General features: G+C 36.8%; 1 protein-coding gene across 2 annotated transcripts in view; it reads left to right on the top strand.

The window, feature by feature from the left end:
* Window positions 1-1,004: 1,004 nt before the first annotated feature.
* The window catches only part of TMF1 (TATA element modulatory factor 1), a 34,200-nt gene continuing 14,072 nt past the window's right edge, over window positions 1,005-21,132 (top strand). The window contains exons 1-7 of one of the 2 annotated variants that reach the window (XM_047097435.1): window positions 1,005-1,281; window positions 4,617-5,809; window positions 7,562-7,665; window positions 8,274-8,400; window positions 11,240-11,345; window positions 20,306-20,448; window positions 20,687-20,853. In XM_047097435.1, the coding sequence (XP_046953391.1) occupies window positions 1,140-1,281; window positions 4,617-5,809; window positions 7,562-7,665; window positions 8,274-8,400; window positions 11,240-11,345; window positions 20,306-20,448; window positions 20,687-20,853 (1,982 nt within the window). In that variant the 5' untranslated portion in view covers window positions 1,005-1,139. The remainder of the gene's footprint in view (window positions 1,282-4,616; window positions 5,810-7,561; window positions 7,666-8,273; window positions 8,401-11,239; window positions 11,346-20,305; window positions 20,449-20,686; window positions 20,854-21,132) is intronic. The other variant, XM_047097434.1, reaches the window with a different exon arrangement.

Genomic DNA, 21,132 nt, shown 5'->3' with positions numbered 1-21,132 from the left:
ATTAGGTAGGCCACCAGTTTCATTTTTTCTCATAACGAAATGTTTGAAGAGTGAATGCAGAAAAAGTTGTATTTTAAATAGTATGCACAACACACGTTAACAGAGTAATAGTTTTAGTGCTTTTCAGGTTTGTTTTGAACGGGGCGAAGTGCGTACTTGTGAAGGGGAAGTTGTGCCTCAGAAATTCAGACTTGTAACACCTTGCAGATGATAGCTTTTTACTTACGTCATCAGGTGCGCTGGACCAGACCTTTTATACAAAGTCCAGTATTTTCAGGCAAACCCAAACCCAGGGTTTCTCAGGTCCAGGTTAACACAGGACTGATTAAATATCTGAGACAAAGCGCTAATAGGAAGGCGAGAGCCAAAGTTTTCTTTGCAGTTTTGTTTTTGTTTTTGTTTTTTTTTAACGGTTTATTCATTTTTGAGAGACAGCGCAAGCGGGGGAGGGGCAGAGAGAGAGAGGGAGATACAGAATCCAAAGCAGGCTCCAGGCTCTGAAATGTCAGTATAGCGCCTCGGGCAGGTCTGGAACCCACTAGCCTAGAGATCATGACCTGAACAGAAGTTGGTTGCTCAACCTACTGCGCCACTCAGGAGCCCCTGTTTGCAATCCTTACTGGCAAGACGCTTTTAGTACCTGAGCTATTTTCTAGGAGGGAAGCCACGTGAAAAGTAGCTTTTCCTCCCGGAAGAAGCTACCTCTGCTAGCAGCCACAGAGCTGCTGGTGGTTTAAGATTTGCGCCTTACGCTCGTAAGCACTATCAACAGAAATAGTTCCGCGTTCTCCGTAACTAAAGGGAAGCTTCGGGTACCGGATGTGACGTCTAAGTTCCTCCTTTTCTTCCGTCTATTGACGGAACTCTGGGCTCCCGGATTTGGTGGTTGTGTACGTGGAAGAAGCCCGCGCATGCGCGGCTCGGGCCTTTTCGTCTCAGCTGTGCGCGAAGGGCTGAGGGTAACGTCCCGGGCTCGGGGGGGATTGTCAGAGTCATGGCCTGCCGCTGACCGGGCCCGCCGTTTGAGGAAGGGGGCGAGGCCGTTCCGCAGCACCCCTCCCCGGGCTTCAGGCTGGTCGGCCTGGCCCTCCGCCTTCCCGCTTGGTGCTGCCGCCGCCACTGCCGGCTGAGGAGGGGAGATGAGTTGGTTCAACGCCTCCCAGCTTTCCAGCTTCGCGAAGCAGGCCCTATCCCAGGCCCAGAAGTCTATCGACAGGGTCCTGGATATCCAGGAAGAGGAGCCGAGCGCCTGGGCCGAGACCATTCCGTACGGAGAGCCGGGTAAGGGAGAGAGGGGCGGGGGGTCCCGGGGGGCCTAGGCTCGCGGAGGCTTCTCTCCTGTGGCAGGCGAACGGACGAAGAGGTGTAGGCAGCGCTCCTTCCCCGCCGACGGCGTTCTGAGCGAGTTCTCTCTCCCTAGCCCGTCCACGAATGCTCGTTTGTCTCCAAGTGGGTCTCTGTTGTTTTCCGGAGGGAGATCCCAGCCCCGGTTCTTCTGTGCCCGGGGCCCCGGCTGCGGGTCCTGCCGGCCTCGGAGGCGCGGGTGGCGATATGTTGGGCTTGTTCTCCGCCCTCGCTCGACGTAGCTAGCTGCAAGCACGAGCAGTCCAGAAAACTGGGATTGCTGCTCGCTCCGGGCACTGGGGAGCCGCGACGTGAAGGAAATCAGCAGGGACGGGAGGCACCGTGCCCGACGCTTAACGAGCGCTCCGTGCTCGGCAGCGCGGAATGTGCTTTTTTATGGCTTTCTCATCTCCCAGACAGCTCCTCGAGTTAGGTTTCTTGTTGTCGCCGTTTTACAGAAGGGGAAATCGAGGCCGGGTAGCTTCCTCTGGGCCATCCCGCAGGTGAGGGGTGGAATATATTGGAGATACCACCCGTGGAACCCGCCCCAGGAGTTTGGGGTTGCATCACGTTGTGTTTTCAGAGAGCTGCGTCTCTCTCTCGGTTTCCTGGAGCCCGATCTTTTCAGGGATCTTTACTTGCTTTGGCTCTAAGCCTAAGGAAACAGTTGAGCATTTTAGTGCGAGGGGCAAAAATTTGTCTATTTGGGAGCTCTGAATCTATGTGCAAAAAAGAAGGAAGTTATTCTTGCCTACTTCTGTCTGGTTTCTTGTTTTAAATTTTACATCTTTGAAAAGGACCTAAGTTTGAGGTACTTCATTTTCAGATATTTTTGGCCCAGGCCTGTGTGTCAGGATCTTAGTACTTTTTACAAGATGCTATGGTGACCTTGTGGGAGTAGCTGAACTTCCTTTTTCTTAGATACCCCACATTTTGAATTACTAAACCTGGAGGAGACAGCATATAAAATTTAAACATACGGATACTCGTTTTTTGAAGTTTGGGTCTTGAGTCATGTATATAATTTTTTAAGATAGGTTATCCAGAATAGACAGATTAGTGAAATATTTACTTACTGAGTATTTATTGATTGCCTATGCTTTACATTGCCTCCCTTGAAGGTGACCAGCCTTTAGAATGGAGCAGTTGAGGGAGTTATCACATAACCTTGGGATTTGTGTAAAACATTCTTCAGTTTCTTCAAGAGGGACATGTGACTTCTGTCATTCATTAAGGAGACCTCCTAAATTCAACTAATTAGCGGACTTAATCTTGCTTGTTCATTTGTTCTTCTGGTTTTCTCCTTTTTTCATTGTTTTTATATACTGAACCAATAGATACACAACTGTGCCCCCAAACTGAAGTGTTCTACATACTTCTCAAGTCATATTATAGAATAGACTTCAGTAGAGGGCTAGGTAGTTTTTAGGAGCTTTTAGGTGCTTGTTCTCGCCCCACCAACTTTGTTTGTTTGTTTGTTTGTTTGCTTTTGTTAAAGTAGCCTTCACTCTGGGCATGAAGCCCAACACTGCACTTGAACTCAAGACCCTGAAATCAAGACCTGAGCTGAGATGAACAGTCAGAGGCTTAACTGACTGAGCTAACCAGGTGCTCCCATCCCTATCTACGTAATTGTGCAGAATTTGTGATGATTCTGCTCAGCCACTTTTGAGTTTAGAAAAGGAAATTTTTTTTTAAAGAAATGCTTTAATATTTTAGCAAATAGCCCATTTTTTTGTTTATCATTGGGTTTTTTAGTATCATGTGTTTCTGTGACTAAATTACCATTTTTACCCAGAAGATAGTTATTTTCTCTTTGGTGTTTTTAAAAAGGCCTAGTGTAGACTACCATCGGTATAAAAACACAGTAATTCTTTAAAAATGCCCATCTTTGAAATTCATAGCACTTTTTTTAAATTTTATATTTTATTTTATTAAAAAAATTTTTTTTAATGTTTATTTATTATTGAGAGACAGAGACAGAGCTTGAGCATGGGAGGGGCAGAGAGAGGAGGAGACACAGAATGCGAAGGAGGCTCCAGGTTCTGAGCTGTCAGCACAGAGCCCGACGTGGGGCTAGAACTCACATACTGCTGGATCATGACCCAAGCCGAAGTCAGATGCTCAACTGAATGAGCCACCCAGGTGCCCCTAGATTTTATTTTTAAGTAATCTCTACCCAACATGGAGCTTGAACCCACAACCTTGAGGCCAAGAGGTACATGCTCCAGTGACTGAGCCAGCCAGGCACCCGTGAATTTCATATGACCTTCTAATTGCTGACATAATTTGTAATTTAGGAAGGGAACAAAACTTTCTCATGGAGTGGGTTTGGATAATGACTCTTGGAGAATGAACTTGTCATAAAGTGCATGAAAATGAATGTGTCCTTTAGAAGTTACTGTTCCCATCAGTTTACTTTGATCTTTGGAAAAGGACATTTGTTGCCAGTATGCTGGGTTCAGTTTTTGAGTGTTACCCTCTTTCCGGCTCGTAACTATGTTTTATTACTGATATTACGACGAGAATAATTAATAAGAAACTGAACAGAAGGTCAGGTTAGTTTGCTATGACTTCACACGATCTGTAAGTGAGGGTACTGCCTCTTGTTGTGAGATGCATCACAACATGTTGTGAGATGTGTATCTTAGACTGAGCATAAGTTGTGTAACATATACCATTACTTTCTTAATTTGTTGTGGGAGGGAGTAACATATTTGCTTCTGGTAGGCCAGGCCCATTTTGATCTCTTACCTTTGTTCCTGGTTCCTAGTTTGGACATATCCGTACCAGTTTTCCTCTTTAAGGCCTAAAGCGCAACAGTGAACTAATTAATCATAAAAAAAGCAGGTAGCCTAATAGGTGCAAGTTATAGGTCGTATTCTATAGGTTTCCTGTTTTTTTTTTTTTTTAATTTTTTTTTCAACGTTTTTTATTTATTTTTTTTGGGACAGAGAGAGACAGAGCATGAACGGGGGAGGGGCAGAGAGAGAGGGAGACACAGAATCGGAAACAGGCTCCAGGCTCCGAGCCATCAGCCCAGAGCCTGACGCAGGGCTCGAACTCATGAACCGTGAGATCGTGACCTGGCTGAAGTTGGACGCTTAACCGACTGCGCCACCCAGGCGCCCCAGGTTTCCTGTTTTTAAACTATGTATTGACTTATAACGATTGTAATATTAACATAAAATGAATATATTTTTTCTTTTGTAACATATATATATATATATATATATATATATATTTTTTTTTTTTTTTTTTTTTTGTCAAAGGAATAAGTCTCCCTGTCAGTGGAGGATGGGATACTTCAACCTGGGGGTTAAAATCAAACAGTGAACCTCAGAGTCAGCCTGTAGCCTCTCCTAAAGCAATAACAAAGCCAGTTCGGAGAACTGTGGTAGATGAATCTGAAAATTTCTTCAGTGCCTTTCTCTCTCCAACGGACGTCCAGACCATTCAGAAGAGTCCAGTGGTATCAAAACCACCAGCTAAATCACAACGACCAGAAGAAGAAGTAAAAAGCACTTTACAGGAATCCTTGCCCACTGGACAGTCAAGAACCTCGGAAACAACTGAGTCAAAAGTGAAAGACTCTACTCCGTGTGTATCAGGGGAAACTCTGGCAGTAGATACTCTGTCGCCAAAAACTGAGGGCAAGCATGAAGAAACTGTTAATAAAGAGTCTGATACGAAGGTATCAACTGTACGTTTGAAGGTATCCGAAAATGTAATTAATGTGAAAACAACTAGGGAAAACATACCTAATATGTCGACTGCAGAAACAAAGGATGTGGCTTTGGAACCTAAGGAACAAAAACATGAAGACAGACAGACTAACACACCTTCTCCTCCAGTTAGTACCTTCTCGTCTGGTACTTCTACCACCAGTGACATTGAAGTCTTAGATCATGAAAGTGTAATAAGTGAGAGCTCAGCAAGTTCAAGACAAGAGACTACAGATTCAAAATCAAGTCTTCACTTGATGCAGACATCTTTTCAGCTTCTCTCAGCATCTGCTTGTCCTGAATATAATCGTTTAGATGATTTCCAGAAACTCACTGAGAGTTGCTGTTCATCTGATGCTTTTGAAAGAATAGACTCGTTTAGTGTGCAGTCATTAGATAGTCGTAGTGTAAGTGAAATCAATTCAGATGATGAACTGTCAGGCAAGGGATATGCTTTAGTACCTATTATAGTTAATCCTTCAACTCCAAAGACTAAAGTAATTGAATCTGTTGAAGGAAAATCTGAAGAAGTAAATGAAACATTAATTATACCCACTGAAGAAACGGAAATGGAAGAAAGTGGACGAAGTGCAACACCTGTTAATTGTGAACAGCCTGATATCTTGGTTTCTTCTACACCAGTAAGTGAAGGACATACTGTCTCAGACAAAGTGGCCGAGCCGCACGAAACTGCTGAAAGTAAGCCAGAAGCACATTCTGAGAAGGAAGATGTTTGCAAGGTAAATCTAGAAACTGCAAGGGGATTTTTGGATATGCTTTTCAGAAATGAAATCATTGTTTATTTATTTATATTTTCATTGTTTATTTTTAACATTCCATGTTGCATAATGATTTGTGCTGATTAAAAAAAATGAGCATTTTGGCCTTTAGGTGTGGCATTAAGGATTTTAAAATTGAATTATTGATATTAAATTACTTGAAATTCCTGAGACATCTGTGATAACATAAGTTGATATTTCAGCATAACTAAGAATGAAAAGGTTATCTCGTGTCATTACTTTTGAGTCCTTTCACCTTACAGTTCTTGTATGCTGTGCTCATTTGTCTTTTTGCAAAGGATTGGCTTATGGTAACATACGTCTTCAAAGCCTTTGCAGGTAAAGGTGCTGAAACGAATATAAACACTATATGGGTTTTTTATATCAAAATTTGTTTTGCATGTTCACATTATTTGTAGAAAATCCTAAATGAAAAATTTAGTCTTTAATTATTGATGTGTTTCTGTTGTTATTAATTACTTGTTTGTTTTCTCTTTTATGTTATTTTGATGTTTCCCTGCTAGCTCTCTTAACATGAATAAGAATGGGAAATGTCCAAGGAACAAAGGCATTGCTTAGGAATGACAAATTGCTTCTATCTAATACATATAAAAGGAAAGTGGTGTAAATTCTTTAACATTAAGTCACGGTTTTGATTTTTCCTATGATTTTTAGATATAGAAATTGAGTTGGATTTGGCATCTTTAATAGACTCCTCTGAGATATAGGATGTCTTGAAGAAATGTCCTGTAAGTGCCATGTATTGAATTATTTAATGTAAAAAAAAAAAAAGTTCCAGATTCTGTTACCTAGGTTTAATACTATTCACACACACAAAAATGCCATGCTATAGCTATAATAGCACTTTGAATTGCTGAAATCAGCACTGTTTCGTATCAATAAGATATTTTTGAGCTACTTTCAGAAGGTAAGTGATCTCTAAATTAATCTAAACCTCAATCAGGTAAGACTTTTTTTTTTTTAAGTGCAAACAGCATCATTCCTCCCCTCATACACAAGTTTTTCACTGCTTCAGCAAGGCCTAAGGAGTAAGATACTGTTATCATTCCTTTTTGTTTAGCTTTACACTGATACATCCTGGAGATTTTAAAGTTACATGCATATGAGTTTTTTTTTAAATGTTTTTATTTTTTGAATGCAATGTATCATACTAAAAATAGTTACATGCTACATATTTGGATTAAAGAATAATATGGAAAAAGGGACACTTGCGTATTGACTACCCAGCGAAGATACAGGATATTACTAAAGGCTTTGAAGCCCCTGTGATCTTTTTAAAAATTTTCTTTGTCTCCATTCCGCTTTTGTTGGACATGCACACCTTTTTTTTAGATTTTGCTATAACAAACTGTTGTAAATATCCTTGTATAGTAATGCAGGAGTTTTCTCCTCTAAAGTATATCTAAAATAATTGTCTGCATTCAATGGTGTGTAGATTTTCAACTAGATATTAAAGTGGTTTACTAATTTATACTCCCACCAACTGTGTGGTTGTACTGATTTATACTCTTCTACCAGCTATGTATGAGTTCTTATTCTGAATCCACTATGTTCTCATTGTTGCTAAGTCTTTTTATGAGGTAATGCTGTTTTAGTTACTATATTGATTAGATTACCTTTACAATTCATCACCTGCATGTAAAAATGGTCTTTTCAGTTAAATGTTTGACTTTGTGTATTCTTCTTATTCAGAGAGTCGAATTTCTGAATGAGAAACTGGATAAAAGGGAGGCTCAGTTATTATCTCTTAGTAAAGAAAAAGCACTTCTAGAAGAAGCCTATGATAATCTGAAAGAGTAAGTATTTTACAAATGTGAATAATTGTATGTTTTGTAGAGGCCCAAATGGTTATTATTTAAGAATTTTTTAAAACTAAAATGTCTAAAATTTAACTTGTTTACAATAATTGAAAATGGAATAGCATTTCAGTTATAAATGTAGAGATTTTTTCCTCAAATTATCTGTACCATATTACCTTTGGCATTTGAAGAGAGGTGTTTTGCAAAAACAAAACAAAACAAAAAGCCTTTTCCCTTTTAGTATTAGATATTAAAACATATATTTAAAGAAAACTATGATATCAAAAAAAAAAACCCCAACAATATTTGTTTCCTTTAAGGAGGTGATTCGTAAAATGTAACACAGATTCAAAATTTAAAAATTTTACTGTTATTTTTATACATCAAATAGGGGTGACATTTTCGATTTCTAATTGGTTGTCATTGAGGTGTTTTAAAATAAATTAAGCCTGTAATTTTTCTTTTAAATGTTAACAGGCATAAAACTAACCAATTTTAGTAAGTTATGTGTTGAAGACAATGTTATTTTCCTTTTGCAAGCTGAACTCCTCTTGTTACCCTAGGAACATGTAAACAAGTACTTCTCTCTATTATTTTTAATTTAGTGAAATGTTTAGAGTGAAAGAAGAAAGCAGCAGCATTTCTTCCTTGAAAGATGAATTTACTCAAAGAATTGCAGAAGCAGAAAAGAAAGTTCAGCTAGCCTGTAAAGAGAGAGATGCTGCTAAAAAGGTAATGGAAATTAAAAATAATATTACTTAAGTTCTATACAGACATAGATTTTGAGGTATGTATTCATAATATTTTGGTATGGAAAAAAAGAGAAGTAAGATTAAAGGATTACCATACATACAGTAGGGGCGCCTGGGTGGCTCAGTTGGTTGAACTTCTGACTCTTGATTTCAGCTCAGGTCATGAACTCAGGGTCATCAGATGGAGCCCCACGTGGGGCCCTGTGCTGGGCGTGGAGCCTGCTTAAGATTCTCTCCCTCTGCCGCTCTCCCCGACTTGTGTGCTCTCTCAAACAACTCTTTCTCTCTTTCTCAAAAATAAAAAGGATACCATATAGTATATTAACACTTAAATTACAGATTTTTATTTAATACCTTTAGACTTAGATTTTTGAAACTTTAAAAAAAAAAACTAAGCATATATTTGTATAATTTATCTATAAGTCCTTGTAAGATACATAGCAAGGATCATTAGAGTAATTTCATAAATGAAAATTTTGTCAAAATAAATAACAATTAAATCTAAATGGCACTTGGGGCACCTGGGTGGCTTAAGCCTCTGACTCTTGGTTTCTGTTCAGGTCATGATTGCATGGTTTGTGAGTTCCAGCCCCACATGAGGCTCTATGCTGAGCTTGGGATTCTCTCCCCCTCTCTCTCCCTCCACCTCTTCCACTCATACTAAATAAATAAATAAAATAAACTTTAAAAAAATCTAAATGACACTGTATACATTTTTTTTGAAGTATTATTACCTTCATTTGTTACTTTCCAGCCACTTCAAACATATTATATGTACCTTTTCAAGTCAGAGTGATTTTAAAATAAAAAATTGTAGGGTCGCTTGAGCGGCGCAGTTGGTTAAACGCCTGGCTCCTGATTTTGGCTCAGGTCATGATCTCACAGGATTGTGAGTTCAAGCCCCTCATCCTGCTCCACACTGATGGTGTGAGGCCTGCTTGAGATTCTCTTTCTCCCTATCTCTCTCTCCTCCTCCCCTGCTTGCTCTCTGTCTCTCTCAAAATAAACAAACATTTAAGTAAAATAAAATATTGTAATGGTTAGCAAGTCTTGTGAGACAAAACATTGATTTATTCTAATATAGGATTTCTTAGCACGTTTCACATTTTGGGCTGCATAATTTTATGTTGTATGGGATTGTACTCTGGATTGTGAGATGTTTACCACTATCTGGGCCCCTACCTACAAGACACCACTGTCAGCGTTATCTCCCTATCTCCCACTCTGCACCCACCACCCCATTCCTCAAGTTGTGATAATTAAAAATGTTGGCAGACATTGCCAAATGTCCCCTTGGGAGCAAGATCACTCCTGGTTGGGAACCATTGTTCTAATTCTTATAATTTGTAGCAATTGGGTATTTTAGAAGTTGGTAACCAACTAAGGTTAGTAATTCTATCTAAACTATTATTAATAACGTCTCTCAGCATTTGCCCTTCTCAGTTAGGTTGGTCTTCTTGACCAGTGTTAATGTTAATCTTTATTTTTTGGTACACTGTTAAAGAGGAGAAATAAGTCATATAATTCCTTTGCTTGTTTGCTTTAATTAGCTAGCTCATTTCAGACACTAACAATAACCTCAGACTACCTAACCAATTTACCTCTTCTTGTCCCTACTATATTCCATCTGGACAAGTTTAATTGAGAAATTAGATTTTAAGTAATGTAATGTTTATTTTCTGTAATGTAATTTGAATTATAGATCTAAAATAGACCCAAATTATTAACTATAGGTGGAAAAAGCTTGGACTCTAAGTTTTTTTATGTGTACTAGTACATATGAAGTTGGGATCCACAGGAAATTCAAAGCAAATTGGATTAACCTTAAGAGTTTGCTTTTCTAGTGATGGAAGATAGATAATGTCAACACCTATATAGTACAAGGCAGGATGAAGTAAATTACAGATCAAGACGAATAAGCAGTTTGGAATGGTATCATAGAGGATGAATTCTGACCAGGGGAATTGAGGAAAGTTTCATGGAAGGCAGGATGGTCTTATTGGGCCTTGATGGATGAATCAAGTTTTGACAGTTGGAAGATGCAGAGTAATGTTGTGGATGGCTCAGTGTATGGGCTTTGGGTACTCATAAACCTGGTTTTCAAGTTAAACTCCATCACTTAGTAGGTCTCTGACCTTCAAAGTTTATTCAGTCTTTAATTGTGTAGTTAAATAAAGTACCTCCTTCATAGGATTGTTGTGAAAATAAAATTATAATGGATACAAAGCATGGTTTAAATACCTAATGTTAGTTGTTTTTAGCTCTTGTTTCAGATCATTGCTTAAAACCAAATTTTAAATCCTAGAGCACTTTTCACATCACCATACTTCTCCATTGTGGTTTTAAAGGATAACTGTCTTGACATATTTCTGCTGAATCTCTGCTTTATTAAAGTAGATTGAACCTTATATAATCATGCTTTTATTCATTTCACAATGCACTAGCAAGTGCAGCAAGTTTTAGATGAGGAATGGAAATAAAATGAAAAATGGAGACATGTATTGTTTGAAATGTTCCAAATAAAATACTTGATCTGAAGAAAATGTGTATAGAGATAAGAAAGAAAGGTATTGAAAGTTAACTCATTCTCACTTGTATTACCATATTAAAACCTCTTTATTTCTGAATTCAGGTTTTTTATGTTGTTTCAAAGCTGTTTACTTAATTAACTGAGGTAGTAAACACAGGTTAACAATACAACTTAAGGATCTTTATTGAGAATTTGATTATTGACTTTGAATATGGAAAAAATTGAAAAATATGCCCAGAATGAAAGTAATTCGTTATGGTATTCACATTCCTTTTTTTTTTTTAATTAGGAAATCAAAAGTATAAAAGAAGAACTTGCTACTAGATTAAATAGTAGTGAAACTTCAGAACTTTTGAAAGAGAAAGATGAGCAGATCCGAGGGTTAATGGAAGAAGGTATGTAAAATACTTAGTTGATTATGAAAAATACTGTCAACACAGGAAAAATGCTTGCCACATGATTAGCTACTGCTTCCCAGTAAAAAACATTGGAAGCAAGAAGGCTTTGTGCTTAAACCTCAGAAATGGTAGGTGATAATTTATGGAAAACTGGGGAGTAATATGTATAGAGGCAGAGACATTTGCATGTAGCCTTTTATACTACATACACGTACTTGCTAAAATAACTTGCTGAAAAATAAATGTTTGTGCTTCCATAAAAAAGTTTTTAACAGATTTTACAGCCTGTCATTTAAACCAAGATATTTGAGGTTATTATTTTGGAGTTTATATAGTATCTCAATCTCTAGCTTGGGTACTCTCTGGTATCATCATATTATTTGGGCATTTGATAGTGAATTTTTCATTATATTCTTATTTTAATTTTTCAGTTATTAAGTACTCTATGAAAAAACTTATTAGGGTTATAGAAATAAATATTTTTCATTAGATAAGTTATTACAAATTGACACTGAACTAATTTCTTTATGTAATTTCATAGGAAAGAGGTAGTTTTTGAAAAGGGGATTAAATGAATTTTTTTCCTCTTTAATTTATATATTTGTATTTTATTTTTGAGAGAGAGAGAGAGAGAGAGAGAGAGACAGTGCAAGTGGGGGAGGGGCAGAAAGAGAGAGCGCGTGTGCAAGCAAAACCCAAGTAGGCTCCATGCTGCCAGCACAGAGTCCCATGCGTGACTCCATCCCACGAAGCTGCAAGATCATGACCTGAGCCTAAACCAAGAGTTGTAGACTCAACCTACAGAGCCACCCAGGCACCCCTCTTCTCCTCTTAATTAAAATTTTTCTAGTTGTAAAATTAGACTTGCTACTTGCAGAAATTTTTGAAGTTTTGGTAGGTGTAGGAAGAAAAAATACATCCTAATCGACTTTTACAAGAAACTGTTAATTTCTTCTAGTCCTTTTTTAGTGCATTTTTAATACATTGTTAAGCATAATTAAGGTCACATACTTTATTTGTAATTTTCCTTCTTTTACAATTCCCTCGCTACTAAATAATTTTGCTAGCATTATTAATGGCCGTATTAAAGTCCCTTATAGGGGCGTGGTTCAGTTGGTTAAGCATCCAACTCTTCACTTTGGCTCAGGTCATGATCTCATAGTTTGTGAATTCAAGCCTTGTATCCGGTTCCACACTGATAGTGCAAACCCTGCTTGGGATTCTTTCTCTCCTCTCTCTGCCCCTTTCTCTCCCTCCAATACACTTAAAAAAAAAAAAAAAGTTTAAAGTCCATTATATGGCTATATATACCACTACTTATTTTACTGTTTTCCTCATATTGTGCATTTATTTCTAAAATGTTAATATTGTAAGTGGTGGGATGAACATTTCTGTACTTATATCATTGAACTTAAGAGGATTTCCAGAGGGCTTGTAAACAACATGGAAAGTCACTTCATTTCAAAAAATTAGTTTTATCCAGTTTTTATCTTTCATTTATTCAGCTAATATTTAACAGTGTGTCAGATACTATATTTAGTGTAGTAATACATTTGACATGCTCCCTATCCTTTAGGAGCTTACAGTTCAGTGAAAAAGAAATAGAAGTACTCAGATAATTGTAAAACACAGTCTAAGCACTACAGTAGAAAATGGAGAATTGATAAATCACATAATCATTATGTCAAATCATCTTGAGGTCATGAACTGCCTTTATTACAGCACTAGAGATTGAGGGAAAGGCTATGTGCATGGTTTCATAATTTTAAAAAATTATCTTAAATATTTATATCAAGGGGCATTTGGGTGGCTCAGTTGGTTGAGTGTCTGACTCTTGATTTCAGCTCAGGTCATGATTTTAGGATTGTGGGATTGAGTCCTGCGTCAGGCTCTATATTGATCATGGAGCCTGCTGAAGATTCTCTTTCTTCCATACCCTCCCCTGCTTGTTTTCTCTCTCTCTCTAAAAAAATAAAAAAATAAAAATATTTCTATCAGATGTCACTGTTTGGGTTTTATTAATTTATTGAGGGGTGGGTTGATGTTTTCTTTTGCTTAATGAAATTCTTTATACTGAAAATAGAATGATTTCATATGGGATCATTTATTCACTGCTTCTGTATCTTCCAGAAGTATTTTTAAATTCACAGCTAAAAAGCTGAAAGACTCAAAGCTGAAAGCACACTACAGTAAATAGCAGATTACATTATTACTTCACTTCGTCATTTATTAACATCTAGGCACACCTGATTCATAGCTTTCTGCACACACATATACTTCCCTTTTGCCAAAGCATTTGAATGTAGGTGACAGATATGAGTCCACTCATAAATTCTTTTTTTCCTCAGTTTTATTGAGGTGTAATTGGCTAATAAAAATTGTATATATTTAAGGTGCACAATGTGATTTTTTTTTGGATAACATATATATTGTGAAATGTTTACCACAGTCAAGCTAATTAACATATCAATCACCTCATGTACTTCACTTTTTTTTTTTTACTTTTTTTTTTTTTTCAACGTTTATTTATCTTGGGACAGAGAGAGACAGAGCATGAACGGGGGAGGGGCAGAGAGAGAGGGAGACACAGAATCGGAACCAGGCTCCAGGCTCTGAGCCATCAGCCCAGAGCCTGACACGGGGCTCGAACCCACGGACCGCGAGATCGTGACCTGGCTGAAGTCGGACGCTTAACCGACTGCGCCACCCAGGCGCCCCATACATTTTTTACATTATGTCTGAAGAACTTATCTCTGTAACTGAAACTTGGTCCCCTTTATCTCCATATTTCCCCTGGTAACTAGCATTGTGCTCTGTACTTCTATAAATTCAACTTTTTTATATTCCACATCAGAGTGAGATCATGTATGTAGTATCTGTATCTGACTTATTTCAGCCTCCAGGTTCATCCATATTCTTACAAATGGCAGGATTTCCTTTTTCAAGGCTAAATAATATATAGCATGCTACTTTTTTCTTCTTTAAAAATTTTTAAATTTTTTTAATGTTTATTTATTTTTGAGAGAGAGACAGAGTACAGTGGGGGAGGAGCAGAGAGAGAGGGAGACACAGAATCTAAAGCAGGCTCCAGGCTTCAAGCTGTCAGCATAGAACTCGATGTGGGGCTTGAGCCCACAAGCCATGAGATCATGACCAGAGCTGAAGTTGGATGCTTAACCAACTGAGCCATCCAGACACCCCTTCTTTTTTAGAATTTTTAATGAATTGGGAAAATATTCACAATTTTAGATAGCAAAAATAAATTACACATTTGTATATACAATATTTTTTATTGAAGTATAATTACATACAATGTTATATTCCAGGGGTACAAGCTGCATAGTGATTCAAAAATTCTGTATATTATTCAGTGCTCAACATGAATACAGTCACCATACAACATTATTACTATATTATTGACTATATATACTATATTGTAATTTTTATCCCTGTGACTTATTTTATAACTGGAAATTTACACCTTTTAATCCTCTTCACCTATTTCACCCCTCACACTCTCCCCATGTCGTCTTTGGCAACCACCATTTTCTTTCTGTATTTAAGAGTGTGTTTTTATTTTCTTGTTTGTTTTGTGTTTTAGATTCCACATATTAGTGAAATCATATGGTATATCCCTTTCTTTTTCTGATTTATTTCACTTAGCATAATACCTTCTAGGTCCATCTATGTTGTCACAAACGGCAAGATCTCATTCTTTATTATGGCTGAGTAGTATTCCATTGTATGTATGTGTGTATATCCACACACACCGTATTTGCTTTGTCCATTTATCATTGTATGCTTAGATTGTTTTCCATATCTTGGCTGTTGTAAATAATGCTGCAATATACATAGAGCATTATATTTCTTGGAATTAGTGTTTTCTTTTTCTTTGGGTAGATACCTTGTAGGGGGATTGCTGGAACACATCGTGTTTCTGCTTTTAAATTTTTGGAGAAGCTCCATGTTACTGGAGTTTTTAGTACTTAAAATTTCTTGTCTTTTCGATAATAGCCATTCTGATGTGTGAGGTAATATCTCATGGTGGTTTTCATTTGCATTTCCCTGATGATTAGTAATGATGATTAGTGATGGTTAGTGACCTTTTTACGTTTCGGTTGGCCCTCTATATGTCTTCTTTGGAAAAATGTTTATTCATGTCCTTTTTCCATTTTTTTAATCAGATTGCTTTTGGGGGAAGGGTTGAATTGTATGAGTTCTTTATATATTTTGGACATTCACCTCTTATTGGCTATGTAATTAAAATATGTCTTCAATTCAGTAGACTGTCTTCTTGTTTTGTTGATGGTTTCCTTTCCTGTACAAAAGGTTTTTATTTTGTTGTAGTCCCAATAGTTTATTTTTGCTTTTGTTTTTCTTGCCTGAGGAGACATATTCATAAATATATTCTAAGGCTGATGTTCAGGGGATTACTGCCTGTGTTTTCTTTCTTAAAAAAAATTTTTTTTTAATGTTTGTTTATTTTTGAGAGAGAGAGAGAGTAGGGAGTGTGTGTGTGCGTGCGGGGGAGGGGCAGAGAGAGCAGGAGACACAGAATCCGAAGCAGGCTCCAGTCTCTGAGCTGTCAGCACAGACCCCAATGTGGGACTCGAACCCATGAACCATGAGATCATGACTTGAGCTGAAGTCGGATGTTTAACCGAAGTCGGATGCTTAACCAACTGAGCCACCCAGGGGCCCTGCTGCCTATGTTTTCTTTTAAGAGTTTTATAATTTCACATCTCACATTTTGGTCTTTAATCCATTTTGAATTTATTTTTGTGTATGGTGTAAGAAAGTGGTCCGGTTTCTTTCTTGTTCATGTAGCTGTCCAGTTTTCCCAACACCACTTAATGAAAAGAATATCTTTTCCCCATTATATATTCTTGCCTCCTTTGTCATCAGTTATTTGGCCGTATAAGTATGGGTTTATTTCTGGGCTCTCTATCCTGTTTTATTGATCTATGTGTCTTTTTTGTGCCAGTATCCTACTATTTTGATTACTGTAGCTGTAATCTAGGATTATGATACCTTCAAGCTTTGTTTTTCTTTCTCAAGATTGCTTTGGCTATTTGGGGTCTTTGTGTTTCCATGAAAATTTTAGGCTTACTGCTTCTAATTGTGTGAAAAATGCTCTTGGTATTTTGGTAGGGATTGCATTGAATCTGTAGATTGCTTTGGGTAGTATGGACATTTTAACAATATTAATTCTTCCAGTTCATGAGCATGGTATATCTCTCCATTTGTGTTGTTTTCAATTTTTTTCATTAGTATCAGAGTATAGGTCTTTGATTTTCTTGGTTAAATTTATTCCTAAGTATTTTTATTTTATTTTATTGGTGCACTTGTAAATGGGATTATTTCTTAATTGTACTTCCTACTATTTTATTATTAGCATATGTAAATGCAACAGATTTCTGTATATTTTGTATCCTACAATTTTACTGAATTCACTTATTCTAATAGTTCTTTGGATGGAATCTTCAGGCTTTTCTAGCTATGGTATTATATCATCTCTAAATAGTGACAATTTTACTTCTTCCTTAGTACTTTGGGTGCCTTTTATTTATTTTTCTTGTCCATTTGCTGTAGTTGGTCTTACTACAATATTATATTAAAGAGGTTAGAGTGCACATCTTTGTCTTCTTCCTGGTCTTAGACGAAAAGCTTGCAGTATTTTACCATCAAATATGATGTTAAGCTAAGAATTTTTTCTGTGTTGCCTTTATTATGTTATGTTCCCTTCTAGCCCACTTTGAAATTTTTATCATGCCCAGATACAGTATTTTATATAAAAATGCTTTTTCTGCTTCTATTGAGTTGACTTATGGTTTTTATCCTTTTATTAATGTGATATTTCATGTTGATTGATTTGCAAATATTGAACCACGTTTGTGTCCTTGGAATAAATCTCACTTGATCGTGGTGAATGATCCTTTTAATGTATTGTTGAATTCAGTTTGCTAATATTTTGTTGAGTATTTTTACACCTGTGTTTACCAGGGATATTGGCCTCTCGTTGTCTTTCTTTTTTTAAAGGGTCTTTGGTTTTGGTGTCAGGGCAATACTAGTCTTATAGGATAAATTTGAAAAAGTTTTTTTCTATTTGTGGACCAGTTTGAGAAGAATAGGTATTAACTCTTCTTTAAATGGTAGAATTCATCTCTGAAGCCATCTGGTCCTGGGCTTTTGTTTGAGATGAGGAGTCTTGATTACTGATTCAATTTTGTTACTAGTAATCGATCTGTTCAAATTTTCTTGTTCTTTCTGATTTAGTTCTGGGAGATTGTTTCTAGGAATTTATCCATTTTTTTTCTAGGTTGTCCAGTTCACATATATAATCATCATAGTATTCTCTTAAAATTCTTTGCATTTTGGTGCACACCACATTTTCTTTATCCATTTATCCATTGATGGACACTTAGGTTATTTGCATAACTTGACTTTTGTGAATAATGCTGCAGTACCCATGGAAATGCACATGTCTCTGAGGTACTGATTTTATTTCCTTTGGATGTATACCTAGAAGTGGGACTGTTGGATCATATAGTAATTCTATCTTTAATTTTTTGGGAATCTCCATGCTGTTTTCCATAATGGCTGTACCAGTTTACACTTCTGCCAATAGTATATACCAAGGTTCCCTTTTCACTACATCCTTCCCAATTCTTATCTTTTGTCTTGTTGATAATAGGTATCCTGACAGTTGTGAGGTGATATCTCATGTAGTTTTGATATGCATTTTTCTGATGATGAGTGATATTGAGTACCTTTTTGTATACTTATTGGCCATTCTTTGTCTTCTTTTGAGAAAGTCTATTCACATCTTTTTTTTTAAAAAGAAATTTTTTTTTAATGTTTATTCATTTGTGAGAGACAGTGAGTGGGGGAGGGGCAGAGAGAGAGAAGGAGACACAGAATCCAAAGCATGCTCCAGGCTCTGAGCTGTCAGCACAGACCCAAAGTGGGGCTCGACCTCACCAACCATGAGATCATGACCTGAGCTGAAGCTAGACACTTAACCGACTGAGCCACCCAGGAGCCCCTCACATCTTTTACCCATTTCTTAATTGGCTTATTTTTTGCTGTTGAGTTATTGGAGTTCTTTGTTTATTTTGGATATTAATCCCTTATCAGATACATGGCTTGCAAATATTTTCCTCCATTCTGAAGATTATCTCTTCAGTCTGTTGATTTGTTTCCTTTGCTATGCAGTAGTTTTTAGTTTGATGTAATCCCAGTTGTCTATTTTTGCTTTTGTAGTCTATGCTTTTGGAATCCATACCCAAAAAATCATTGCCAATACCAATGTCAGAAGTTTTTTTTTCCCTATTTTTTTTTCCTAGTAATTTTACACTTTCAGGTATATTAAGTGTTTATTTTGAGTTGACTTTTGTATTTGGTGTGTGGTCCTATTTCATTCTGCCTATGATTATTCAGTTTTCCTGGTATAATTTATTGATGAGACTTCCCTTTCCCCATAGTGTGTTCTTGGTCTCTTTTTTGAAGATCACTTGGCTGTAAATGTATTTCTGAATTCTGTGTGGATTTTCTAGGCTGTTTTGCTCTGCTGGTCTACTATGTTTTTGTTTTTGTTTTTTTTTTTTCTTTTAACGTTTATTTATTTTTGAGACAGAGAGCATGAACAGGGGAGGGGCAGAGAGAGAGAGGGAGACACAGAATCCAAAACGGGCTCCAGGCTCTGAGCTGTCAGCACAGAGCCCGATGCAGGGCTTGAACTCACGGACCGTGAGATCATGACCTGAGCCGAAGTCGGATGCTTAACCGACCGAGCCACCCAGGCGCCCCTGGTCTACTGTTTTTATGCTAGTACCATACTGTTTTGATAACTCTAGCTTTGTATCATGTCTTAAAATGAGGAAATATGATACTTTCAGCTTTGTTCTTGCTCAGGATTCCTTTGGCTATTTGAGGTCTTCTGTGGTCCCATATGAATTTTAGGATTTTTAAAAAACTTTGTGAAATTTGCCATTGGACTTTTGTTAGATATTGCATTGAATATGTAGTCCGCTCCTAAATTCATGAGGCTCCATTTCCCAGTAGCAAGTACATTTTGCTTCACAAGCACAACATCATAACCATACCTAAGAAAATCAGTATTTATTCAGAAGTATACTCCAACATATATTTCATCATCCCATTGTCTCTAAAAAGGACTTTTATACCTGATATTTGTCCTGCCCCAAGATCCAGTCAAAGTTTGTGTATTGTATTTGGCCATTATGTCTTTTTGGTCTTTCATCAGTCTAGCGATAGGTCTCTCTTCATGACTTTAAAGACTTTGTAGAATCCAGGCCAGTTTTCCTATAGTATGCCCCATGTTCAGGAATTTGTCCTTCTCATGATTAGATTCAGATAAAATTTCTGGTAAGAAAGATCACTGGTGACTAACTAAATGGTTAAGATGGTAATAGCCAGATTTCTCCATTGTATTACAAGTAGATTTTTCCATTTGTAATTCGTAAGCAATATGTGGGAATGAATTTTTAAAAAATTATTTATTTAAATTCAAGTTAGTTAACATACATTGTAGTATTGGTTTCAGGAGTAGAACCCAGTGATTCATTACTTACATATAACACCCAGTGCTCATCCCAAGTGCCGTCCTTAATGCCCATCACCCATTTAGCCCTTCCCCCCATTTACCTCCCTGCTAGCAACCCTCAGTTTGTTCTCTGTTATGTAAGAGTCTCTTATGGTTTGCCTGTGGGAATGATTTCTTAAGGCTAAGAATATTCTGTTACCTATCACCCTTCCATCTAGTAATTTTAGCATTTATTGATGGTTGTCCCAATCAATTTAATGTTCATGGTTATAATATTGTGATTTTAAAAATACTCTATCGATAATTTTATGTCAGTGGTTAGATCCAACACACTATCCAGATTCTTAAGGAATCATTATTTGAAAATTTTTTTTTTTTTTGCCATTGCTAGGAGAAAAACTTTCAAAACAGCAGCTGCATAATTCTAACATTATTAAGAAATTAAGAGCTAAAGACAAAGAAAATGAAAATATTATTGCAAAACTGAACAAAAAAGTTAAAGAGCTAGAAGAAGAGTTGCAACATTTAAAACAGGTGAATATTAACTATTATCTAAATATATATATTGTTATTACTTCCTATATGAACAATTAGCCATGGTTTATAAAACATTTAGAATAATTTATTGGGATATGTCATGGGAAGAATTTGTCAAGCAATTTAATAGATGATAGTTAAGATTTTTCTTCATTACTGTAACACTCAAGATTCCTGGAATACAATTATTTACCATGGTGTTATTAATTGAAAAATACTTTTGTCTGTTTTATAGGTCCTTGATGGCAAAGAAGAGGTTGAGAAACAACATAGAGAAAACATTAAAAAACTAAATTCTGTGGTAGAACGCCAAGAGAAGGATCTTGGCCGACTTCAGGTAGACATGGATGAACTTGAAGAAAAGAACCGAAGTATTCAAGCTGCTCTGGATAGTGCATACAAGTAAGAAAATGAACAAATATACAACTCATTTAAAATCAATTATCAGAACAGGATGTTGAAGAAATACTTCTTCTGTTATTTGATCACTAACAATATTTATAAACTTGGCTATATATGGACTTGTAGTTGGTCAGAGCAAGTTCAACAGAGAGTCCTTACTGTGGTCAGTGTTTATTATGGGGTGAACTCTCCCTTATTGTGTAGCTCCTAGGGAAATCTATATGCAAACTTCCTTAACTTGGTCATGTAATTAACTATTTTAAATAAAAATTATCAATC

Source organism: Lynx rufus, unplaced genomic scaffold (genome assembly GCF_022079265.1).
Source record: "Lynx rufus isolate CCGP_SWC_20201006 ecotype Redwood Valley unplaced genomic scaffold, mLynRuf1.p SCAF_4, whole genome shotgun sequence".
NCBI classification, from domain to species: Eukaryota; Metazoa; Chordata; class Mammalia; order Carnivora; family Felidae; genus Lynx; species Lynx rufus.
Note: the sequence above shows the minus strand (reverse complement) of the source record. Positions and strands in the feature narration are given on the sequence as shown.